The sequence below is a fragment of the Pseudochaenichthys georgianus genome, chromosome 15 (assembly GCF_902827115.2).
Source record: "Pseudochaenichthys georgianus chromosome 15, fPseGeo1.2, whole genome shotgun sequence".
Taxonomy (NCBI): domain Eukaryota; kingdom Metazoa; phylum Chordata; class Actinopteri; order Perciformes; family Channichthyidae; genus Pseudochaenichthys; species Pseudochaenichthys georgianus.
The window spans coordinates 29,734,777-29,762,194 of record NC_047517.1 but is presented as its reverse complement, the minus strand read 5'-3'; the positions used below and the strand labels follow the sequence as shown (position 1 = coordinate 29,762,194).

At 41.3% G+C, this 27,418-nt stretch overlaps 1 protein-coding gene across 29 annotated transcripts in view; it reads right to left on the bottom strand.

Moving 5' to 3' along the window:
* The window catches only part of LOC117459610 (ankyrin-3-like), a 131,909-nt gene that overhangs the window by 30,875 nt on the left and 73,616 nt on the right, over positions 1–27,418 (bottom strand). For 14 of the 29 annotated variants that reach the window (XM_071205743.1, XM_071205744.1, XM_071205738.1 and 11 more), the window contains 19 exons: positions 25,865–25,963; positions 24,371–24,469; positions 23,863–23,961; positions 23,192–23,389; positions 22,359–22,457; positions 22,105–22,203; positions 21,474–21,572; positions 21,169–21,366; positions 18,978–19,076; positions 16,994–17,092; positions 15,273–15,470; positions 14,909–15,007; positions 13,815–13,913; positions 13,588–13,686; positions 13,382–13,477; positions 11,470–11,542; positions 5,270–5,393; positions 1,423–1,525; positions 545–595 (listed from right to left, as the gene is read on the bottom strand). In XM_071205743.1, coding sequence (XP_071061844.1) covers positions 545–595; positions 1,423–1,525; positions 5,270–5,393; positions 11,470–11,542; positions 13,382–13,477; positions 13,588–13,686; positions 13,815–13,913; positions 14,909–15,007; positions 15,273–15,470; positions 16,994–17,092; positions 18,978–19,076; positions 21,169–21,366; positions 21,474–21,572; positions 22,105–22,203; positions 22,359–22,457; positions 23,192–23,389; positions 23,863–23,961; positions 24,371–24,469; positions 25,865–25,963 — 2,130 coding nt within the window. Of the gene's footprint in view, positions 1–544; positions 596–1,422; positions 1,526–3,837; positions 3,850–5,269; positions 5,394–5,890; positions 6,078–7,402; positions 7,848–11,469; positions 11,543–13,381; positions 13,478–13,587; positions 13,687–13,814; positions 13,914–14,908; positions 15,008–15,272; positions 15,471–16,993; positions 17,093–18,977; positions 19,077–21,168; positions 21,367–21,473; positions 21,573–22,104; positions 22,204–22,358; positions 22,458–23,191; positions 23,390–23,862; positions 23,962–24,370; positions 24,470–25,864; positions 25,964–27,418 lie in introns of those variants that run through there. The other 15 variants (XM_034100574.2, XM_034100576.2, XM_034100588.2 and 12 more) reach the window with 8 other exon arrangements.

Below are 27,418 nucleotides of genomic sequence, written 5' to 3'. Positions count from 1 at the left end.
AAGAAGAGGTTTAACAGCGATAGGGAGGCAGATAGAGATGGGAGATGAGAAATAGGAACGTGGAATATAAGGACAGAACAAATACATAGCCGACATAGAGGTTGACAAGAATGAATCTTTCTTCTTTTTTCCCCGACATGTAATGGAAGAACATTTGTCACCATTAACTATCCAAACATGTGGGATGGCATTCTGTTTTTCTAGTGACATGACGGTGGAACTTTAACCCAATTGCACGTTTTGTTAAATGTTATCTGGGTTATCACACATATCCTCATCTTGATAACACACAATTTGTCACAACCCAACCAGCTTTATAATAACCATTATTCATGTGGAAATTAAATCATGGCAGCTCATGTAGCATGGGAATGACCATTCACTAAACACAGACCACCACTAATGAATACAATGAGAGTGGAATGGACCCAAAACCAACACATATGCAGACAACTCAAAAACCCAAGAGCAGTGAGAGCTGGACCACAGTGAATGAAAGATGGTAAACTGACCAATGAGTCTGACATCCATGAACTCTTTATACCTTATTGAGTGGGTCAACCAAATAGGAAATGTCATTACAGACACTCTGAAGCTAAGGGGAGAAGAGAGACAGTTCAGACGTCACAGAGGGCACCGTTGTTTCACTAAAGGATCCAATTTCCATCTAATAAAACATGATCCGCTCTCCATGAAGATGATATGGTCCTACAATTCAGGCAAACAATCCCCAAATGAAATGAAACTTTATCTATCAAGTGTAGCAGATTATAGTACACATGGCACCTAAACTGACCATCACGAAAGAATCAACAATTTGACTGTTTGTATATTTTCAACTAGTTATAATACTAGTTTAATATGGGAAAAACATTTGTGTTTGTTTTGTAAAAGAGGAGAGCACATTTTGGCCGTGTTTAGTTTACATCTTGGGTGATGTCATTGGACATTTTGAGTTATATTACTATGTTTATTATAAGAGGTTACAGTTTCTGTTTTTGCTCCTGACTAAAACAAGCATGAAACAGGCTCTGCAAATCACAGCGTGTTTCCCTGAGGAGGGAAAGAGGGGCCTCCTGAAGCCCTTAGGTTTGAATAGACGCTTCGTCAAGGTGCCATATACTCTCCCTCAGCACTTTGACGAGAGAAAGCATGTCATCAACACTGCTTCTGTTATGACCTCTGTGCAAGAGAAGTAACGCCACCCTACTTTTAATTCTACAGAGTCTGTTTTTCCCCTAAGAAGTCATTGACAATCATAAAACAAGAGATGCACCTGGGGAGAAGAGAGACATCAAAGCTTAAAAAACAAACAGGAAGTGACAGTGAGCATAGAATGAGAGAATAACAAAAGGGCTGGGTATAGAAGGTGAGAGAGAAGTGTGGAGATAAAACACCAAATATGACGATAAATGGTCTTACCGTGTCTTTTGTTGGTGCCAGAATCTCTTCAATCATCATACTGTCCCGAGCGAAGGAGCTCCGGTTGAGTGTGTTGGACCTATCCGAACTGAAGGAGCGGAGGCTACATGTTACCACGCAACCCGGTGCCGTGGGCAACAACAAGTGACGGGCAGGGGAACACGACACAAAACAAAAAGCAAGGAATCCATTACTACATGCAACCTCCAGGGAACCAGGTTGTTTTACTCGCTGGACAGAGAGTGTCCATAAGTGGGAAATAGAGAGGGAGAGGCTGAAGAGCCTGCAGTTTGAGCAAGGATCAGATACTGCAGCAGGTTGTTCAGAGATGGAAATGTGAGGTCAGGGTTGTTTGCATTTTGAGATAGAGGGAAATAGGAACAGACTTATAGAAAGCAGACGGCTGTTTATACTTCTACAGGAGTGTGGTTAATGTGTTACACGAACACGGACATAACGTGTATGAAATATGAGAGATTAGTCGACGTCTTTGTGCCAACCTTGTTTTGACAGTATAAAGAAATGACGTTTGCTTGAAAGTGAATCAGTTACATTTGACTTGTGTTTGAGGACTGACATTTCTTTGGTCTAAGATTAGCAGCTGACCTGGACCTGATTCTGAGCAGCAAAAACATAAATGGGACGCTGGTCTTTCTCTATCTGTCTTGCTGCAGGCTGCTGTACGGCTGCGTGTGGTGACTTGTGCCTATTTGTGCATCCTCTCAATGCAGTGCCGATTCCTTTCAGTTTTTTTTTGTCTTGTGCTGTTTTTGCTACAGGGATTTGATCAAGGCGTAGCAGCCGAACGCACAGTCACGATACACTGAGTTAAATGTTGCGCACTGGTATGGGCAAACAGTATAAATAATATACGATGATATTTTATATGGTTGCGCACGATAAGAGACACAATGCCAGTGACAAAGCTGACAGCTCTGTGCTTTATTTGTGCATACTGCATATGTGTGTATTGATGTGACCTGTGTGTGTGTGTGTGTGTGTGTGTGTGTGTGTGTGTGTGTGTGTGTGTGTGTGTGTGTGTGTGTGTGTGTGTGTGTGTGTGTGTGTGTGTGTGGAGTGGGGGAGAGGGGGGGAGCGAGGAGGGGATAAAATGCAGAGCTCAGCATGTTTGAGTGGGCACACTATTCAGCACAGAGAGAAGCCCTTTATTCAGCACAGCCTGCCTACCCCACCATCGAAGTTACCAAGCAACTCTCTACGGTCTGAATGGACTCGCTGGCATGGCAGCATGGGGCTACCCCCCCGAACCCCCCCCCAGCTCTCAGCCAGACTCTGTTTGTTCTTCACAGCTTCATCGTCTATTTCATCCTGTCTATCCTCTTCTCTAAACATCCAAGCTGTTTTCCATTTCCTGCCTCACTGCTCATTATCTTGGCTGTCCTCTTTATTGTGTGTCATCTATTCCTGGACGTTATGCCAACTTCCAGCACTTCTTCTTCATAAAGCTGTCCCATCATCTCTTCCTCTCTCTACTGTCTCCATTTCAGATGTGTTGCTCTTTGGTTATCTGACAGTTTACTCAATGGAAGATTTGTTTGACTTTTTCTCTACTTCGCTGAATTCCTCTAACCCCATCCTTCTCTGTCCCCTTTGTCCCTCTTTCCACACCACTCCCATCATTTAACTGTAGATAAGTCTGCCTTGCTGTAAACTACACTTTCCATCTCTTTTCATGTACAAATGATCCTAGGTCTATGTGGACCTAAAGAGACACATGTTTGAGTCATTGTTTGTTTAGGTAAGTGTTTGTGCGCGGATGCATCTGTGTATGTGTGAGCTCTGTCTGTCGATTGATGATTTCTAAATTCTTAAATAAAGAATCCAGAGAAATCTCATAAAGTTTCCATCTCTGCAAACCATGATTTCACATCCAGAATCATCCAGATAAATGTCCAATTATTGTGAATTAAATTGGATAAAAGTTGTGGATATTAACAACCTGATGTGTTGATCCCTGGAAGTTACACCAAGTGGCACGACAACAGTGCCACTTAAGAACAAGCCACATCGAAAAGTTATAAAATGAGTCCACACAACTCAAACTGAAAAACTCTGCAAAACAAGAGTGGCTTTCACTAACTCATTTCCAGCTTTTTTTCAAACCTGCATGAAAAAATACATTTTCAGTTTGAAGATAAGATGATTTTTTTTAATAAGGATGATCAAATATGGTGGATGGTGATCAGATCAAATGAGCAACAATCTTAAAATACAAAACGTCACGGCGACAACACATCTGGTACCACAAACAGCAACACTGGATGGCACTAATCACAATGAATGACTTGTGGTTTGGGTTTGCGGTTTTATGTAGTAGTACAGAGGGTGAGGGGGGGGGACAACATTCACAGCTAATGGCGTCTACAACTACTACAACGACTATTCTTTTCTTACCTGAGTCTAGGGCTAGAATGAGGGACACGGTGCAAGGAGAAGATCAAAATAGAAGTGTGAAAAGCAAAGCATTTTGGAGACATTCAAGCAGGATGTAGCTTTCTTTTCCCCCCATATGACATTGAAGCTGTGAACTTTTGCATGGTTGCACTCAACGACTAGGCACAAGCGATTATAGGTTTTAGTGTGTGTGTGTGTGTGTGTGTGTGTGTGTGTGTGTGTGTGTGTGTGTGTGTGTGTGTGTGTGTGTGTGTGTGTGTGTGTGTGTGTGTGTGTGTGTGTGTGTGTGTGTGCAGCCCAGTCAAAAAGCAAACCATGCAATGTCGATGTCATAAACAGAAAGGTAAGGGAAAAGAAAAGAAGTAGCTCAGCATCAAACATTAATTGATCAATAATTACAGTATTTCAAAGCATTACATACACAACCCTGCACCATCTCAACTTCTATTCTACAACGCACAATTACACACAAAAAAGTAAACAGTTTTTGTACGGCGCTCTAATCTGTAGCAGATGGAGATTTCTCACAATAATAACTTGTATCTGGAGTACACTCAAATAAACTGTTAACAAAGGTAAACAAACAGTAATTCTGAGCAAATGACTTCAGATTCAAATCATCAAATGTGGCCACAGACCTGTTTTCACTCGAATAATAACAATGTTATGCAAACAATAACTCCCACATTAAATTAAAAACTCTTTCCAATAAACTACCCACCAAGCTCATCATTGTTTACATGGAATATTTGCTGAGACCTGTTGTTTGAGCAGCTTCCTGTCACAGTTAGTGTAGTTGTGTTTATCAATCCAACCATCACAGTACGTCTGCCATCTGTCAGCGAGGCAACAACACACACTGCATCCACACACACACTCCTCCTGTGTGTGCTGCTGATGTGTTTTCACTGGAGCCTACCAGTTTTCCACAACACACTTTGTCCACTATTGGAAACTGTAGCTAGGTGGACCTGTAGAGAATCCCGACGTGCAGCTGTTCATCAAGAGTATCAAAGGCATCACTGTCACAGATACAGCTCGTATCTCTTGTGTTACACTATGGCCCATTTGTCATCTTTGCATGGGTCTGAATGAGGCCACACAAAACGCTGAATCATTTTGTCAGGTTGAATCATTGCATGGCAACTTTCCAGATGCTATCGCTAGCAATTTCCATTATTCTGTTGTTGTTTGAGTGTGTGTGTGTGTGTGTTGGTGGGGCTGTACATTATATGATCTATTTCAGTCCAACATAGACTAAACAATATCCATACCAAAGCATTGCTACATAGGGTGAACAACCACCTCATGAATTGATAATAGATATAAACATAATCTGGCCACAATATTCTAAGGACAAGTTGGAAATAGTAGTTGTCTGCACTGCACCAGGACCCCAGTGAATTTAATAATATAAATGACAGGTGCTTACCTGGCTGAGCGGGCTCCTATGCTGAAACCCATGTAGCCCTCCTGAGGCAGGGAGTCGTCCCCCAGCTCTTTGAGGTCCTGAGGCCGCAGGTATTTGTCCGTGTCCCCGGTCATCGCATCCTCACCTGGTGGAGGGGATGAAATCATAAAATCCTCCTGTTATGTCAAAAAGCCAATCCAGGCAAAGAGAGGCGATGCGACATCTCAAGAAGAAGAAGAAAAAGCCCACACTGCCGACATCACTCTCTCACTTATCAGATTACGTTACTTAGAGGAGGCCTTGGATAATTTATTAAAACCCAGTTCCACATACTAGGCTACCTCACTGCAACTGCATAGCCCACTGCAACTTTGTCTATTCATTTTGACTGAGACACAACAACATGAAGCTGGAACACTGAGCAGCGCCAATGCATGCCTGTTAGAGAGGTAAAACAATAACCATTTTGTAGAACAATGCCATAAACAGCAATGCCACTTTGTGGTATATCTGGAGCTCTCCTGTAAAACCAAACGCAGCTCCTTTCACAACACTGACACACAGCGCGCAGCAGAGGCTTTAACAGGGACCCAAAGCCTGGGCACAAACAGCAGAGAAACAGCAGAGAGAGCGGAGCAGCACCTCGATCAGCGGACCGGTGGACGATGACACGCCGGTCAATGAAGCCGGCGGAGCGGCTACTGTGTTTCCCCTTCTCCCTCATGTCCTGCTCTGTCCTGCCTGCAAACACTGCGCTCCTTCACCGCAGCCCCTCCCCCTGCCTTCAATACTGCCGCACTCCGATCACACACCAGCAACAGTGGCAAGCTAGATGACGTTAAATTAAGCATTTCCGGTGTCCAATTTCAAAATAAAACTTCAGGTGAAAGGATTGTGATTGTCAAACCTCAATTAAGATAAAAAAGCTAACACTATCTGTTAGGGAAATAATTGTCCTAGACTCCTAGATATGACGTGCATGACCAACCCTGACGTCTGTTATCTCCTTTAAGGAGATAGGCTGCTTCAGCCATAATGTTGTTGTTCCCATTCTGTGACCGGGCAACCATAGGTCACAGATGGTTTATTGTTGTGGGTACACTGGGACACTTCCTTCTCTGTGTTTGTGGACTCCAAGGTGGGAAATCTTCGAGGCCATAAGTGTCAGACGCAAGTAACTCAGTGTTCCCAACTGTTTAGGCTATCTTCTCAAATATGTTGATTACTCTCTGCGAAACCAGTTAACTGGGCTAACGAGAGAGAGGCGCTCCAGAATTGACGTGGCAACTCTCCCGTGCAGTCAGACCGTGGCTGCTGTGACTTGTGATGTGAATTCTCCGGCCGAAGCTCCAAATAAACCATCAGTGTTTGACATCAAAGCTCCTGCTCTTCCCGTGTCTCTTTCCTGAGTCGGTGACTCCCACTGCATTGCTACACAGAACACTCATCTCTGCACATGTTGTGTGCATGTCAGAGTAAAACGTTTGTTTTGTTAAGAATATCTTGTGCTTTTGTTTTGATGGTACATTTGAGCACATTACTTCCGGTGTTTTTCCAGCTATTTCTGTCTGACTTGACAAAACTGGAAAACAATTGACTCCGCGTTGCTGTAAATATATCACCGTCCCATTCAAGTTGAGATAGCCGAACACACATAACCCACCGCGCAAAATTCACACACACACACACACACACACACACACACACACACACACACACACACACACACACACACACACACACACACACACACACACACACACACACACACACACACACACACACACACACACACACACACACACACACACACACACACACACACACACACACACACACCTGTTCCTATTATATACTTTCAACCTAAAGCACCTTCTGTGTTACAAAGTCACCGCATCAAACACACACTCTCTCTCTCCTCTCACTAGCAGCAGACAAATATCCACAAAAAACAAATAGCTGTTTGAATTGCCATCTATCACTGCAATACATTGAAAAGGAAATACAAATAATAATTTGCGAATCTGTTATTCTCGACAGTCTGCAATTTACGATCTATCCTCTAGGTTTTTTTTTTTTTTACATTTTAACCTTCAAAACATCAACATCACTCCATTTAAACTTCATCAGACGCTCTTACGAGTCACGACTTACCTTTTTCCAACGCAGCCATATTGATCGCAACTATTCTTATATTTCCTGAGGAATTTCTAGTGCTCCGCGAAACGTCCCCAGAATGAAGAGTACATCCAGTGAGAGGTGAGGACTATCAAGTGGTCCATTCAGTGCTTCTCGTGCTGATGGAAAATGTTGCCCTCTCTTCACCCCACGCACTTACTGTAACTCCACAAAGACCAAACATGCACTGTTGCGCACATCTCCGCCTCCCTCTCCGGAAAGTCACACAATTCAATGTTGTTTAACTTTTGCGTCTTCTTACTGCAACACAGTGCACATTGCAGGTCAGAAAGAGTGGGAGTAAAGCCATCTGCGGCCACACCGGGGTTAATACTCCTGCAGGAGGCTCAGAAAAGCTCATCTCATTGGATTTAAAGAGAGAAAGTCTCCGTGCCACTTTGGCTCAACAGCATCCAGAAACTCCGACTGAAGAGAGTCAACAGGAGGCTCGCTGAATGTTTACAGCTCAGTGGAGAGCAGTCAGCTGACAGGTCGCTGGATCAAATGCTTTGGAAATGCAGAGGAGACAGAGACAGGCCCGGCTCCAGGATGAAATGACTGAGGGGGCTGTTAAAAAATCCGAGGGGGCGATTTTTTTTTCTCACAACAACGAAAAATACTGGCAATGTAATGAATTGACACACCAAGCTTTTTTCCTTCTCACTACTCTACAATCTCATTGCTTCTTTATTTGTATTCCGGATTTACCCCTCTCATTCTGTTATTTTCCTCTGATCTTTAATAACAGATAGTACATTATTAGATGGCTGCACTTTGGTTAACAGACTAACATTGATTTCCTCCATTTATAAATTGGCTCTGTAATTATACCATAACCTTTTCTCCTCTATCCCTTAACTCGTCTTCCTATACAGATGTTACTTACTTGTCATATAAAAATGTATCTGATTGATTTTTTATTTCCAGGATTGAATGTTCAGACCAAGGCCTAAAACCTGGCATTTCATAAGAAAGTGACTAATATATAAACCAAATGTAATATTGGATAAAACACTACACCAAATGGACAGACACAGATTCAAAGTAAAGTCCCCTGGTTTGTCTCTAGAGTCAAACTGCCATGAGAAAAATCTAATTAATGTTCCACAATCCGCCACTAGATGTCGCTCATTTTACCAATACGGTTTATATAATACAGATTACCACAACAGAGCTGTGCAAATGAATTTCCCGCTGGGGACAATAAATCTAATCTAAACTAATGTAATATTCAATCCCATACTTGGCGATTGAGAACATACATTCGTAACTTACCTCGTTTAAAGTACTTTTGTTGTAATACTATGGATTTATCCAATATCTCGCGGCAAGGTACATTGAATTAGAAGAAGAAGAAGTAGTAGAAGAAGAAGAAGAAGTAGAGGTAGAAGAAGAAGTAGAAGAAGAAATACGCTAACGCTACAAAAAGGCACAACACTGTTTCTCTGTTTTTACTGACATGTAACATTTTATTTCACCTTGCTCTGTTTTTTAACGCACATACAAAAACGGGAACATTTTCGGGAGTTTCAATCGGGTACCGGCCACCAAAAACGGGGACTTTGCCTGGAAAACGGGGACGTTTTGGTCACCCATCCGACAGCTAAGTGTTTACAGCTAAGCACACACGCTAACATTAAGACTACAAGCTCACTTGGGGTTGAGGCTTGTTTACACGTTGCTTGACCCACACATCTGATCTAAACATAGTAACGTGTGTTGGGGAAAATAATTATTTAAAGTTATTTAATAATCGTGACATTTATTGTACTTTTTGATGGATTAATGATGCTCAATGTGAGGGGGAAAATAAGACAACTGAGGGGGCAATGCCCCCTTTTGCCCTCTCGTGGCGCCGGGCCCGGACAGAGACCAGAAGAAAAATAACCCTGAATACTCCTCCTGTCTTTTTTTTCCTCTGGTGGAAGCCTGGCTGCATGTCAAACTGGCAGTGGGGATAACATAATGATGAAATAACCACCCTCATGTTCCCTTTTTCCATTATTATTGCGCAACATTTTTCTTCCTTATAGCCTACACACTGACTAAAACTTGAAGTTAGAACAATTATGTAATATGTACTTGACAGTTAACTAACGATTATTTACATTGAAGGGAAATGTTTTTTTTTTTTTTTTTAATATGGCCAAAAATGTTAATCAGTCCTTAAATGTCTTGTACGATCAACAACTGTTTGAGTTGTTACCGAACTGTCATAGAAGCGTAAAGAAACCAGAAACTATTGGAATGTAACGAGCTGGAATAATACAATTTAGATTGTGAATCAACCTGTTTAATTGATTATCAAAAGAAGTACTTACTATTCTTAATATTTAACAAATAATCATTTAATTTCTGCTGCTCTAGTTGACAGTTAAAGACCTTCAGCATACCAACTGTAGTAACGACCTCTAATGCCAGTCAGGGATTACAGAGATACTCTACTCTGAGAGACAGCAGAGCACAACACGGAGTTAAGTTGCGCTAAAGATGGTACAATTAGTGTGGCTATAGTATCCATAGAAAGCATGAGAGGACACGCGCGCGCGCACACACACACGCACGCGCGCGCGCACACACACACACACACACACACACCACACACACACCACACACACACACACACACCACACACACCACACACACACACACACACACACACACACACACACACACACACACACACACACACACACACACACACACGATAGCCAGAGACCAGGAGTGTCCCTCACACCTACAACTTAATAGGATTGGTTTCCCCCATATAGGATTAAACCGAGATGTGGAAATGCTTTACTTCCTCACACACACACACACACACACACACACACACACACACACACACACACACACACACACACACACACACACACACACACACACACACACACACACACACACACACACACACACACACACACACACACACACACACACACACACACACACACACACACACACACACACACACACACGCACACAACAAAATATGAAGGAGTGAGTGCTGTCAGCTGAATAAAGCCAGTCTTGTGCTGCTTTCTGTTTCTGAAAGCGAATATCATTGTACCGCCCTGCACGAGTACAAATGTTGATGTATTATGCGCACAGTATAAACAGTTTATGTGGAGGACATAAGGCCGTGGAATCCTATTTACAATTCCTGCATGGTAGTGATAACACACTGAATCATAGTTATGCCAATGAGGATCTTCATCATACAGCCACAGTGCAAACTCATCCTTTATCACCTGATATGTGTGTGTACGTGCAACTTGTTGAGTCTAGCTGTATCACCTGACATAGAAACTCCAACCCCCCCCCCCCCCCCCGAATGTCCACTAGGCAACGGCCCATGCACAAGCTCATCAATTTTGCAGGCCTGTTGGCTCGCTGGTTCCAAAACAAAGGGCAGAAGACTGAAGTGGGCAGCATGAAACAATGTGACCTGGCAGCGCTACAGAAGCTATTCTGATGCTAACTATGTTACGGTGAATGTTGTGTTATTTATTGAGGTTTACAGTGAGACAGGATTATTTCATTTACTCAATGCAGGATTTTTTCATAATCGGTCACGTGAACTCTAAAGTGAGTCACATTGGCCTTGTTTTTATTTTTGAGTTGCAGTGAAAATAACATCAGCCGTGTCAGTTTGTGAATAGAAACACACACTTTAACCTCCTTGAAAACCAAGACCAGATTCAAGGGTAAAACAGCTCAAAATAAATGTCTTTAAATAGATTTATTCCAAAAAGTGGATGTGCATTCAGATTCTTCCCTTGATATTATCTATTGAGAAGTAGCAGCAAAGCTGAATAGTAGTTTCCGGCACATCGGCCCGGACTGTGAGATTTACAGTGAAACATGCACATGTTAATGAAAATGATATCACATAGCACAAAGTAAAAAATCAGGCAGTGCATTAATATAACTTATTTTTATCAAGCTGCAGCAACAGTTTGCAAGTATCAATTAATGACATTTTAGTAATAAATGGCTGAAAATGAGGAGGCATTAGTAAAACTATTGCTTTTTTCACATACCTTCATCGTCAGACATGTCGAGGAACTCATTCATGGTCTCTGGGACGTTGATTTTGTGTTTTTCTGAAGCACTCTGTAAATGTCGAAACAATATGAACAATTCAGTTTTGGCAAAATAGTAACAAACTAATCTTTGTTCTGGAATACATTGGTTTGCTAAAAGAAAAGTGAAAAATAATTGAAGTTATTACATTTGACAGATTTTATATAATTTTCTATGGATATTACGATAATATCTTTATTGTGAATACTTTGGCCTCAATAATTGTGTTGTGTTCCAATTTGAGAATTGGAGTAAAAATGCGGCATTATAGTTTTTAAAGAATACGATACCAACATACCAAATGATTTGACTGCTGATATCTATACTAAACTAAGCTCTATACTAAACATATTGAAGGTGCTATATCACCCCAAACTATAAACATTTTAGAGACAATTGTGACAAGATGAGCGTCTACATTCCAACCAAAGAGTGACCTTCACGTGTGTTTCCTAATATGGATGTTAAAGTGAATCTGAGCCCTGGCCCCTCAGGCACAGTAAGATGTAATGGTGCTGTGTGTGTGAAGGCCACACATTAACACACACAACTGACCACAGGCTGCAGATGTAGGTTCAATGGAGACATAAAACAACACAGAGGCGTCTGCACAGGGAATAATAGATCCATCACACAGAGGAGCAGGGAAACGACCTTGATCTTTAAGTAACTTCACTGTACACAGAGACAGTCACAGCTAATTCACTTTGCTGCTGATTGTGCAGGATCCTCAGTGACCTCTCTGTCCCCCCCCCCTCACTCCTGTCACCTCTCCATCATCCTACTCCTTCCTCTTCTTTACTACTTTCTCCTCCTTCTTCCCTCCCCCTCTAACTCCTGACATGTGTGTGGATCAGATCGCTGTTAATGACCTGAGCTATTTGAGGAGAAACCTTAATCTCCAATCTCTCTGTGTCTTAATCAGGACAACTTCACACATGTGACCCAGCGTGACTTACTGACTGATTTGCAGGACACACAGACTGACCCCACTGACAGTATGATGCTGTCTGGGCAGCCAAGTCTTAATATGAGAGGGGAATTGGTCTCCATTTAGTTCAATACAGCGGCTCATTCAGGAACACTAGTGGTTGTAAATGTTTTTATCCAGAAGCGATAAATAATTGAAACTTTACTTATGTATATTTAACGTTTTTAGCTAACAAACAACCACAATTCTATACTATTCATCTCACATTGTGAAGTTTTAAATCCTTACTTGCCTTGTTGTTGATTGATAACTTTTTTAAGAGCTTTAAGTTATTTTCCTATTCAGAAATAAATAAAAATGAATAGCTGCCTGCAAAGTAGGAAAGCAATTAAAACATGTCACTATTTTAATACTTTGTAAATGAGTAAATGAGGCAAAGCATATGAGATTTAGTAGTGTAGGAAAACACGTAAAAAGTATGGTGATTTCAACTTTAAAACGATGCTAAATTCCCACTTTTCAAATCATTGTATACTGTTTCATATTCTCTGGTACGGAAGAATCAAAAATATGAAACAACTTTTTAATTATAAACAGGTTAATTTCTTGGATTTGTTTCATTAGCGTGGCTTTTGTATTCATATTAGGGTTGACATGGTGATGTGATTATATTATTATCTATATATTGTGTGCATTTAATCATATGAGTTAACAGAAAACTGGCCCTTCAATAGTGTTTTTTTTTGTCAGACAGTTTAGGTCTGACAAATAAACGGTTTATTTCTATTTCTGTTTTGAGATGTTTATATTGTAGTATTGTTTATTTCTACTCTTTTAATGTGTTATTATGTGCAAAAAAAACATTTCCCAAATTGGGATTAATAAAATACCTCTTATCTTATTTGATGAGATAGCAATGAAAGGACTTAGTGTCTCACCATGGTGGTCAGGTTTTCGTCCGTCACAGGCCTCAGAGTGTCGACCACAGAGATGTATCCGAGACGACGGGCGATGGACAGGGCAGCGTTCCCATTCTGAGCAGAAACAGGAAGTTATTCACAGGAGGCAGACAGAAAACAGAGCGTTCGTTATTTCATCAGCTCTGTTGGAGCATGTGTGTGTGCCAGTGTGTTTGTGCACTGACCAGAGTGAGCTCGTTGGCCGAGGCCCCGTGCTGAAGCAGCAGGTTGATGATGTGGGTGTGGCCCTGCTGAGCCGCTTGGTGTAGAGGAGTGTACCCGTTCTACAGACACACAAACATCCAGGGAGAGAAAATACATATTACATATGATGATTTAGAAGATCTATTATATAAAACTACAACGTTGTGCATGAGAGTGTGTTTAGGTGGGTGAACATGTGCTTTTTTACCTTTGTTTTTCCATTCACTCCGGCATGGTTCTGCAGCAGGATGTTTGCCATCTTTGCGTTGCCATAGTGACAGGCCACATGCAGCGGTGTGTAACCCATCTGCAGGAGGAAGAGACAGAGACGTTAAAGGGCGACGAGAGGAAAAAAGGTGGAATATAACCTATACGGACTGAATACCTCATCTTGTTACATCACAGGTTCTTAATGAACTAGCTTTTATGTTAAAGTGAATGAAATGCAAGGTACCAAGGGCTTTTCGTACACATTTGAATTATTATATGAGAGAAAACTCATGGTTTATATGGCAACAATTTATTAACCTCTTTGTCTAAGCATGCTATCTCTGATTGTAAATACAACGTCCAAGCTGTGTCATATTTCATGTCCTTGCTGAATTATGAGCACAGTGCATTATGGTAATGGGGGAGATCAGTGAGTGAATAACCTCTTTGCTGTAAACAACTGTCCTGTCAGCACAAATACACACAGACCCACGTACACACAGTACATAACCTTGTGTTAGTCCAACCTTCTGCTGCTGCAGGTTTGTCTCAGTGAACGTGAGCAGCCTTTTATGGGGCCCATGTGTGTGTGTGTGTGTGTGTGTGTGTGTGTGTGTGTGTGTGTGTGTGTGTGTGTGTGTGTGTGTGTGTGTCTGTGTGTAAGTGAATGAAACTGGCAGAGTGTGACTGAATAAAAGAGCATGTGTGTGTGTGTTTGCTGCAGTGCAGGGAGCATCCATAAATGCATGAACACCTTCCACTCAGGTAGCAATCCTTTATTTATGTAGCACCTGAGATGATCGCAGACTAGTGTGTGTGTGTGTGTGTGTGTGTGTGTGTGTGTGTGTGTGTGTGTGTGTGTGTGTGTGTGTGTGTGTGTGTGTGTGTGTGAGTGTGTGTGCCTAAGAGTGTGTGAAGTGGGATTTATAGCCACTATTAAACTTTACAGAAAATTCCACTTAAAAAGGAAAACACAAAACCGTGGGTGTATATTGACGGCTTCTCACCAAACCTTAGCGGCTAAAAGAGATATACAGACCCCTATCAGTGTGTGTTTCATACGATTATATATAATATCTGAGAAAGCTTCACCTTTGTTTGTGGGTTGACATCAGCACCGTGGTTGAGAAGGACTTCTGCAACATTGACCTTGTCCTCCTGAGCTGCTAAGTGGAGTGGTGTAAGTCCGCTCTGTATAACAGGAAAGGACACACACAATCATGTACATTATGCTGGGAGCACATAACAAGACTGAAACATGCTACCTCTCACAGGAAACAGGATGCTGGAAACATACTTTAAAGACCCATCTGTTTTTCTACAGTATCTTTATCTCGTTCCCAAAATGGTGATGCGAGCATTAAAGCAGATCTGCATTTGTGTGTTTGAAGAGTGTGCATAAAGGAATGCTCTTGTTTTGTGACGGAGCATACTGCAGCTACGTCACTGCTCTCACCTTATTGCACGTGTTGACGTTGGCGTTCTTGGTCAGCAGCAGGGACACCAGGTCCACGCTGCCCTCCTGCGCTGCCAGGTGGATCGGGCTGATGCCCTGCCGCGTCACTGCGTTGGTGTCCGCGCCGTACTCCAGCAGTGTGGTCCCAATGTCCATTTGGTTCTTTTTGGCAGCGATATGGAGCGGCGTGTAGCCATTCTGAGGCAGGTTGAAAGAGACGCAGGAGTTAAGGCGTTGGAATGAGCTCTTTTTCCTCTGTGTATTATTTGTTGTCTATTTCAGTGTACTGAGAAATGGCAAGCTCAGAGGTTCAGTCGAGGGCCTTTTACATCATGTATTCATTTGGGTTCTGAATCTAAACAGAATCAACTTCATACATTGAAGACTATATGAAGTATAGAAATGTTATAGGATGGCCATTCAATTCAATAACACATATTACTTGAACAGGACAGAAAAGCATTTGGCTACACTGGAATGCCAACTAATGAGCTTCGATAAAAAGGAGTAATACTAAAAACAAGGTCAGAAGTTTCAGTAGTGCATTCCACACGGTAACTACAATCACAGACTCAATATAGAGGGACAAAGGTTTGGCATCACAACCAGAAAGGCGTGATGCATAGATTTCCATATCAACATACAGTATTATGCATTTAGTTACGACACAAATCTAAGGTCATGTGATCTAACAATTTGTTCTTAGCCGTGGATTGATTAAAGTGTCAAAATAAGTGTGTCTGTCATCCAATAAATATTGTTGAACATGATCCACGTGAACTACTTAAGTCACAAAAGTGTTTATAGTAACACCGATGTCACAAATAAAAAGATAATAATTTCTGATCTTCCTGTCTTTAGTCCAGAGATATGACGCATGAGAAATGTGTTCTGCGATGACTCTGATCATATGTTTGCATGTGTGTGTGACATTGCTTCTAGACAAGAAGACAGATTGATCCCTTTCCAAAAGTCCCAGCCAAATTAAACACAATTTATAGAGGTAGAAACTAAGAGAAAGGGAAGCAAAGAGACATGACTAAGAGTGTGGGAAGGAGGAAGGAATAAATACAGCTAGCTATAAATTAGCTTTACAAGCTTTTGTCTCCTCTAGCGGGGCACTTTAACTGTTAGTTGACAGCCGAAAACAGTCATTTCCTGCCGTATTGTGGAAAGTGGTTCTGCCATTCTGCTCATACTTGCTCTGTGGTTTTGACAGACTACAAAAGCAAAGCAGGAGACTAACCACAACTCCACCATGTGTCGACGGCCATGTGTGAAATGTCTGTCAGACATTTCAACAAGAGCAACACAAGTGTGTCTTATGAGAGCTTTTTATTGGGAACACACAAAATGTACAGCTCTGGAAAGGACTTCACAGAGTGGGTGGTTTTGTCGTAGTGGAGGACTGCTGAGTAACTTACGACATGTATAACACATAAACAGTCCTTTCACATGTGCCCTCCAGTGCTGTTTTACAAGAAATAGGAACATATAGCAAACCACCAGTGCCAATATGAGCTACATTTTGGCTGGTCGAGTGATTTCAAAGAATTTGCTGAGCTCAAAGGAAAAGCTGCATATTCACTCAAAGAATGGACAAGAGGAACTGGGAGCAAAAGGGTCACTAGTACATGTTCATACAGATGTCCAATGGTGTGAGACGGCGCTGAGAGTAAAAGCCAGGTAGTATGTGTGTGAATGCGTGTTTGTGTGGATACCTTGGCGGCAGCGTGTGGGGAAGCTCCCTGATCCAGCAGGAGCAGAGCCACTCTCTGATTATCGTAGTGAGCGGCTACATGCAGAGGAGTTAGCCCACTCTATAACACCCAAGCACACACACACACACACACACACACACACACACACACACACACACACACACACACACACACACACACACACACACACACACACACACACACACACACACACACACACACACACACACACACACACACACACACACACACACACACACACACACACACACACACACACACACACACACACACACACACACACACACACACACACACACACACACACACACAAGCAAGCAGCAAAACACCAGGTTAGAGGATTGCCGAAAAGTAAAATAAAAGAACCAGTTTGTTAATGCCATGGAGGGAGATCAACATCAAACTGATGGAAGAAAGTTAGTGCAGGAAACAGTTTAAAGCAACACCATAATGCTGGAACCTACATCAAGAAAAAGCTAAGGGGAAAATGTCTTGGCTATAGCCACTTAAATCCATCTCGACAACGTCACATTTGATCCTATTGTTTTTTTGAATGGTTTATTTAGCTTAAGTAAGATCATTTCCACATATAGTAATGCAGTTGTACACCCTACAACATGTAAACAGACTTTTCCGTGTTGTTCATCCTACATGTTATGTGAAACAATTTTTAATAGCACCAAAGTTGGAGATAGATGGTTTTATGGGACAGTGATGAATCAATTATTCATATGTTAGCATTAGTAGGAGGAGCAGCAACATTAGAGTGCTAGCAGTGCAGTAGCAGCATGTTACATCTTATATTAGGGATGAGACCCTAACATAAAATGGGTATGCAAGTTTGCGCACTCTGAGCTACACCCAAAGTATTCCAGTCACACAGTAATCAGTTTATATCACAGGAAGCCGCTATTATGTCCTTCATATTGAAAATAAAGAGTGAGCAGAATATATCCTGATAATCTCATGAGCTGTTGTGATGTTACCGGGAGAGATGTGAAACTCAAATCATATTTTGGGTAAAAACCTGAAGAAATCAAATAAAGTTGTGTTGTCTTTCATTTTTCAACAAAACAAACTTAAACCAAAGTAAAGGTCTGATTTTGTTGTTTTTTTGGACTGATAGTAGAACACCACAGAGCAGTGTGGAAGCTCCATTATCATACCTGACTGCCATTATGCTAAACGCTCTCAGATGGTGACACACACACACACACACACACACACACACACACACACACACACACACGCACACGCACACGCACGCACGCACACACACAACTAGCTAAATAAGTGCATCAATATGTGTGTGTGCATGTGTGTACAAATGCATTTGGACACGGCTGCATGCGGAGGTGGAATAAGTGCATCACCAGGGGAATAAAAGCAAATCTACCCAGAAGGTTTTCTCAGCACAAGCATCTGTTGGCTCTGTTGTCCTGGGATCAGTCTTAAACCTGCCGCTCCACCTCATTTATTATATGTACAACACTTTGGCTCAACCAAAAATCGTTTATAAATGTACTATATAAATAAAACTTGATTTGATTTGAAAAATATGTTGAATAAGGGTAAGCGTAAACAAGACTAGCAGGATGACAAATGGCCACTGTCACTGCCATTGTGGGCATGTGTCCCACTGGAAAAGCTAACTGTGTGATCCACTACTTTTTATATGAAGTAGCTTTCTACAAACATATTTTATAATCCTATTAGCTCTATTCCTAGCTCTTCACAGGATATTTTAGGGATTACTTGAGAACTATTACTCTTATCCAGGAACACTCCTGATTAATATGTGGAGCGATGTCTGTGCCAGGCCCCTCCCTGCTCAGACAGCTCATGTTTTCCAACAGCAACACATCTGTAAACACTCTTAAGAATTATTGTCAGTTCAAGATGGACTCCCTAGCGTGTGTTTCTGCACCAGGCTTCTTCTTCTCCTTTTTAAAAGACACCTCACCTTTCCAGCAGCATCAGGAGCAGCTCTCTTCTGCAGGAGGAGACTGGCCACCTCCATCTTGCCGTACTTTGCAGCCACATGCAGCGGACTGAACCCTTTCTGTTGAACACAAAATAAAATATATCAACAAAATGAAAGACAGTGGGAAGATGGAGAGGAAGTATTCAAACAGGAAGTCAATGTTTAGGTTGTTTTATGTCAGGACCTTGTAGGCCTGGGGTCGAGCTCTTCTTCACAACAACATATTTTCTCACATAGTTGTAAATAAATCTGTTGAGTAAGAAGAACTTCAGAAATTAAGGATGTGTACAAGCAATGTAACAGATACTTAGTTTTACTTAAAGGGACCAAATGTGGTTTATATCAACTGATTTAGTTAAATCAAACTGTTTCACTGACTCGCTATGTCTCATGGATCTTAACAAAAATCGTTAAATGGGCTTATATACCCTTACGTCATAGGCTAACTAACTACTAACGTAACAAGAGACACCTACATGAAAACGCAACAAGACACCTACCCGAAGTACAATGACCACACACATTTATATTTAAAATACTACACGCGCACAAATTAATAGCATGCAGGGTTAAATAGAAGAACAAATGAAAATATGTTTTAACATTTAGTAAACAAGTATGTTTTCCCTTTGTATGACATCTGACACATGACACTACCTTTTTAATTAAGCTGCAATATATTTTTAAAGCTATACAAAATTCACTAAATCAACCTTTTTATAACTTGACCTATAAATGAGTATTATCTGTGCTTGATTAAATTATTAATAACAACAAGCTATGATACACTGAGAGACTGAGCCAAAGACCCCTTTTTCCTCGTGCATTCAGATCTATAAATGGCTGCTGTATAATGTGATTATGCTAATCTGGGCTTCTTCCTGTGTGGATGAGAAGATATTTAAAGACATTAGGTCCTATTTTCCTGAAGAATGTGGGTCTTCTAGTCCATGCTCTGAAACACATGTCCTAGTTTGTCTGATTGGTTAGTATTCATATAGACTAAAGGGTAACGTGAGAGAACACAGGTTGCTTGATACAGGTTTGTTTGAAATGTTATAAAATTGCAAAAAATATTTATGATCAAATGTTTTATCACAAATTAGTAAATTCAAGGTTTCGATCTCACAACTCCTCTATTGCCTTATTTGTATGACATCATTTCATTGAACAGCTGACTCAGGTTACGTCCCTAAAGATGTAATTGTGTGTGTGTGTGTGTGTGTGCCTGAGAAAGAGAGAGAGGGAAAGAGAAAGCGTGCGCATTGGCACCATGGGGTTTACCGTTCATTAATTTGTTCCACTGACAGCGGTCACCTTGAAAGACAGCCCCCAGCAACATACTATCACACACGAAGTCTACGCTAAATCTCTCTTTGACCTTGATCCGTGCAATTAGTCACATGTGAAACAAACGGCACCAAAAACTGACATCATTCCCCCACAGTGGGTCGCTTTGACAGAAAAAACCCTCCTGAGGTAAAAAAAGAAGAAGAAGAATTGTCTTACTGGGCCAACACGATTACTACCACTGACCTGAATATAGACACCAGCATTCATTTGATTCTCTGTGTGACAGAACCTAACATGCTTGAGTCTTGTAGGCTGGTTACAGGCAGGTTATTGGTCTTATAAATGCACTTGTCACAACATTATATCTCAGCAAACTCTGACTGATAAACATCATAAGACTGGTGCCCACTAGTGGAGATACAAAGGACTGCAATATTGATGATGGTCTTTTCAGTGATGCTTGGGTCTTTAAATTGATTGATTTCTTTATTTTCATATCATGCACACAAAGTGCATCCCTCTGGTTTTTGAGACAACAAAAAGACAGCTGCAGTAGTCCAACAGTTCATTACATTACAACATTTCTATTATCGTTTTGTGAAAAAAGAAAAAGAAATCCTTTCCTGAAGCACAACTCAAGTTCTTATAGTCCTCCAGCCTAAATAAATACATTTTAATTGACGTCATTATTTAAAAAAAAAAGTACCTGCCTATGTCCTTGGAGAAAGGACAGTTAATCAAACAGTCAACCTCTTTCTCACTTTCCCCTAGCTCACACATCAGTTTGTCCTGAGATTTCTGTGTGTATTGGAAATAAATATTGACATCCAACTCCATGACTTTATGCGCTCAAAATAAAACCCTCCATCAGACTGACCTTAGTTGAGGAGCAGAGCATGGCTCCATGCTCCAGCAGCATGGCAGCAACATCTTGGTGTCCTTCGCGCGCGGCCAGGTGAAGGGGGGTGTAGCCTGAGGTGGTGGCAGCGTTGGCCGAGGCGCCGCACTGCAGCAGCTGCTGGACGATGTCGACCTTCCCCAGCCGACTGGAGATGTGCAACGCTGTCTGGTCATCCTGCGCAGAAGGAGAGAGTGACTTTTGGACCCGTATTTGATCATTTTGTAGCTTTTTTACTTCCCGACTGGTGAATGGTGATTGATAATGTAGCTCGGTGTTCTAACCTTGGACTTGGTCTCAACCTTGGCTCCGTTCTTCAGCAGGTATCGGACTACGTCTGCCTGACCCGCCCGCGCTGCCATGTGGAGAGATGTCTCTCCTCGCTGGAAGGCACACAGAAACAGTTGTCAGTGATGCAATGATGTGGGATTTATACACAAAATACATATAATCTAGTCAAATTAACAATGAACAAAAATAAAAATATAAACAGTAGATTTCCCGAAGTGGAAATAAAAGACACGAGTATGTCAAACACCTCCTGTAAGAGTGCCTAAGAAATACAAATACATCTGCTAATGTTTGTGTGGCCTTTAAGTGTGACAAAGCCCAAGAGTAATGTAAGGTTATGTGTAATGATGACACACAATGTGAGAACAAATAACCATAGAAAATGTGAACAATTCTGAAACGTTTTTTTAAGCTTAAATGTAAAGTTTTTTTAAGCTTACATTTAATTTAGTAAATTGGGAAGGAAAACTAAAAAAAGTATGCATTATTAATAATAATAATAATAATAATAATACATTTGATTTATATAGCGCTTTTCCTGGTCCTCAAAGTGCTTAAATAATATTTATTAAATAAAAAATGTGTGCATTTTATGTAACGGTGCATTACAAATGATCCACTCACTACGTTGGTGGTGTTGGGGGAGGCTCCGTGGTTCGTCAGTGCGTGGACAATGTTCTCATGGCCCATAAAGGCTGCCACATGGATGGGCGTCAGGCCAGACTGCAGAAAAACAAGTTCAAACAAAGACAAACATTATTAAAACAGGTCACAAGGTATAAAATGACACACGTCAGCATAGTTAAAGGTCAATGCAGTTTTAAAGAAAACCTTTATGGTGTCACGTGCAGATTCCATCAGAGAATAGTGCTCAGTACCTCAGTGACAGCCTGGATAGACGCCCCGTGTTTTAGCAACAGCTCCATGACTTTGACTCTGTTCTTCTTGCAGGCAATGTGAAGCGGAGTGAAGCCATTCTGCACATGGAAAGAAAAAAAACTCAGTGTAAGGCTTATACTGTAGTATCTGCACTGTAAGGGATGAACTTCTCCACAGTCACAAGACATCTGTTGCTGCTTTTACTTGGCTGATAAGGAAAAGCAAATGATATGCCAGGAAATGAATGGCTGGAACAGAAAATGTCAGCTGCAAACCACAAGGGTGACGGAGAAACCTGTCAGTACCTCCACTCCTCCATTCTGCCCTTTGTATGGATCTGTGTCAGTTTCAGATCTACACTTCAGGATTGATTATTCCCAGTTTCACCATTTGTCCTCTTTTCTGCTTCATGTATCAATCTGATGATACTTTGTACCCCTTTGTATATCAGTCCTTTTCAAACATTGGTGCAGCGAAAGGCTTTTGGCTGGCACATTTGCATTGCATTACCTTTATGATACAACAATGGTACCTCCATAACACAAAACCGCAATCTGCACATTTTCTTTATTAGTTTGGTTCTTGATTCTAATAAAATAAACCTTCATTTCGACAAGGAAATTTTTTTGCACTAAATGGTTATATTTGTTTTTGTCCAGAAAAACCTTGAATTCACACCTAGTAGTCAAAGATAGAAGTTGTTTTTCTCTGTTGATTCACAACTTCTACAATACATTATATCTACTTGATGCTTTTGTCAAATAGGACAGTGTAACACATTTCCCCTCTGTGGGACGAATCAAGGTATTCTGATTCCAACACTTTTCCTTACCAGAGCCTTGGCGTTGGGGTTGGCCTTCTTGTCCACGATGAGCTTGGCCACCTTGTAGTGACCACAGTGGGCGGCGACGTGCAGCGCCGTCAGGTAGTCGTTGGTGACGTCGTCCACCGGCACGTCGTGCTGGAGCAGGAGCTGCACACAGTTCAGGTGGTCCCCCTGAGTGGCCATGTGGAGCGGGGACAGCCCGTTCTATGGTGGGGGGGAGAGAGAGCGAGACAAAGAGAGAGACAGACAGACAACACACCCAGACGGACACGTAGACAGATGGACAGACACACACAGTAAGTTAGGGCCGGTCCATGCGCGGCACAGAAAGACTTTGAAGGAAGTTGTTACAGGAGCATTGTTATAATGAGGTCATTACAACAATGTCTGGTTTGTTACACTGGTCGTCCTGCGCGGTCAAACTGTTCAATCGCTACGCAGCGGCTGTTGTGGAGAGGTCGCACAGATGTTATGCAGACAATGCGACAACGCTACACCTAGGACCTTCTGATGGGTTAACAGGTGTCAAATAGTGCTTAGGAAAGCTATTTACAATGTAATAAACAATGTATAACCTGTTTTAAGTGTCAATCAGTGAAAGAAAAACGTGTTTATGAATTTTGCTTTCCTATTCTGAGCTCAACAGAGTCTCCTGAATGTATCGTCCCACTAGCTACCTTGGTCTTGGACAGGAAAGGCGCTCCTCGGTCCAGCAGGATTTCTACAATCTGCTCGTGCCCGCTCCTCGCCCCACAGTGAAGAGGTGTCAGACCGTCCTGAAAGTGAAGAAAGCCAGGAGTGAATAAATCACAGGAGACAAAACAAACCTATCCCTTCTTTTTCAACAAACATTTAAAAATGCATCTGGATAGCAGTTCTCGCATTAACGAGCAAATAATAAACACAAGACATATTCAATGTTTTATAAAATGGCCCTTTTGGTGGCTTGTTGTGTATCAAACATTTACTGATTTCCACAAAAGGAATGTCATTGCATTAGGAAACATCATTTGACATACTGACGAATGGGCCCTGTTTTCGTGGAAGAAAGGTCTGCCTAATGAACTGCCTTTTTTGTATCCAAACCAGGGTAAAAATAAAGCTGCCCATCAGCAACCAACAGACCAGATTTTCATCCAGAAATGTCGAACAGTTTTCTGAGGAGAATTATGTCCACAGTCTCACCTTGGTCTTTGCATCAATTTTGGACCCTCTGTCCAGCAACAACTTGAGCATGTTGCTGTTGCCTCTTTTTGAAGCCACATGAAGCGGTATGATGTCATTCTAAACAAAAAGGAGACAATTGGTATTAAGATTTAGCAAATTAGCAGCAGTGCTTTATTGTTTATACAAAAGCTAACATTATGCATGTCCATTTAAAAGTAAACAATTCAATGTAATTCATTCAGTAAATACACCACGTTGTAATGGCTTAATTTCTAGTTCTTAAACAAACCCTGCAATCTCCTCATTTATAATACATAGTATTTTATTATCAACAGCTCCGTTGTATACTACCATTTATCTCCACTGTTGTAGCATTCCTCTTTTGACCTAACCGGTAATCAGTGTCAAAAAGCAGCACAAACACTAACACCCCTTCGACACACCAGCTAACAAATTACGGGCCACGGCTGAAACTGGTTAGTCTACTGAGGAAAGAAGACCATTTTAATGTCACCCAATATTCCATTACAATGTTGCTATCACAGGAAATGAAAAGTAATACTACTCTACTGAATATAATCCAAACATTTGTTTAAAGTGAGACAGCAGCCTTGTAGAGTGTTGCACCTATTATGAACACTGAGAGGGATATCAGCTTGTGTAACAATTACACTGCTGGGTTTATTTAAAGGACAGTAGGGGATTTGTTTTCCCATGCCTACTTGAACTAAATGAAAATGATGCCTCTTTTAAGTTGGCGTTGTTTACAGTGTGTAGGTTTGAGAACAAACACAGCGGGCTGCAGACTGCTGCAGAGCTTTGAGGACACCCAAATTAAAAAATATCACACGTCCTTTTTAGCAAGCCATGTTTTATTCACTAAAAGTGTTTGCCTTTATAAGGGTGCTGTCGGACAATTATATACAGTCAATTAATCAATCAAGCACCTTGTAGTTCAGCATCATTAAGTATATAAAACAGCTTTAAAATCAATTCCATTTTAAAATACAAATTAGCCAAGTCTTTCTCATTAAACCAAAGTCATTACACTCAAATGTCTTCCATGTCTTTATAAATATCCTGAACCATTTTCATAGTCTATCTGACGTTGATTTAACACAATAACACATCCATCTTTAACACATTTTCCAGTCTAGAATCGAAAATATAATCCAATGCACTGTCTACTTCTTCTAGTTTAAATTGCCCAGTTTGAAAATCCAGTATTCTTTATCTCATTATCTCCCACTGAAATAGACAGAGATGCCTTTATCAATTCCTGTATATGCAAGGTAAGACACAATGAATGTGTTTCATGCAATGTGCTACCTATACATATCAGTAGGCTGAATACTAAATGGAAACCTGAACTGAACCAGACCAGTGTTCCACAGCTGAGTATGATTATTGTGTTCAGCATAAAATAGCATTATACTATCAACACCTCCGCTCTTGTTTACCTTAAATGTTGGTCATTCCCCTCCCAAACAGCAGGGGGCAGAATAAACTCACCCTAGCCATGAAGTCGACAGCAGCTCCTCTGTTCAGCAGGAGCGTGGCCACGTTAATGTTGCCGTAGTGAGCCGCGATGTGGAGGGGGGTGAAACCACTCTGGGGATTTGATCAAACGCGTACAAGACACACATAGAAACAGACAAGCACACGCATTACATTAAAAACTATACAACACATGAACAGTGGACACCTTGAAGTTTACATCAGCTTACACAGACGAGGACACACTGTTACACGGACACCTGACTTTTTCTCACAGTGTCAGAGAAAGTCCTTTTATCGAAGCATCAAACATGGGGCCAATAGAATGCTGACAAATAGAGGGGTTTCAGTTTCAGATACCAAAGGAGCTTCTATGTGCTTTCACTGTACTGAAAAACAACTCGTTACACCCGGTAAAGTAAAGTTAAGCTTGAGTGGCAATCAATAACTCCAGTTTGACAGATGATATTTACCGGTAATCTGTCTCATCTCAATTACAACATCCTGATCCTTTCTTAGGTAAAAAAGTGTCCTGCAAATGAACCTAATGTCCACTCATTCCAGATGAAAGTAATTTCCCAGCAAAACCCCTAGCTTAGCGACCAACAGCTGTCAAAGCAATACAAGGACACTGGAAACAATCTGTCCAATGAGTGAATGAGTCTCACATTAAGCTATCTAATCATCGACATCCCAAATCCAAATAAGCAATAATCCGGAGAGCAGGTGCTCGGCTACATGTGTATCTCTGCTGATATATCTGGTGTCCAAAAAAAAACACGAGAAGCCCTACAGCTTTGAATAATTTCAGAAGGTATTTTATACAAGCATAACAGAACATAAAGGTCCCCAAACATTAAAAGGAACCACACACATTCCTGTTCCTTATAGTGAATCTGTGGACCAAAATAGAGTATTATGCAAATCTGTGTACCACGATGCAGGAGCCTCAGATCAACAAAACCATTTTTGGATGAATCATAGCAGATAACTGGCCCTCCTGCCAAAGCCAGAAACAATGCCAACCAAAACAGGCGCACTCAGGTGGAGGCCGCCTGACTTTGGTGTGACGAAGAGGCCAGTGTTACCATAGAAGCAGTGTTGAGGTAGCTTGTTGCTTTGGTCCCATGCACAATGCTTTAGGTGTAAGGGTGTAGGATTAGAACAACTCAAATCAATACAGGATACTAGTAAAACTAATCAGACTAACTGTCCTGCTGCTAGGAGGCTGGGTTCTTTACAGCTTCATGGGGATTTGGTTGCCATGCAGGTAATGGACAAACCGCTGCTTTTCAATGAATGATAACCACTTTTCATGCTAACACCGGTTATCATGTTAATCAGTTTCATGGAAAGACTGTGTTAGGTCACATTAGGACGACATTTTGTCAACAGTCAAAATGAATTTTCCATGAAACCATTAGAAAACCTTGATAACCCCGAGCCTCCGGCCTCAGGATCTACAATATCAGTTTTAGTAAAACATGCTTTTACTCTGACTTTCTCTATGACTAGCAATATCAACTACATGAATGATAAATGTAGAGGAAGATGAGGAAACAGGAAGTG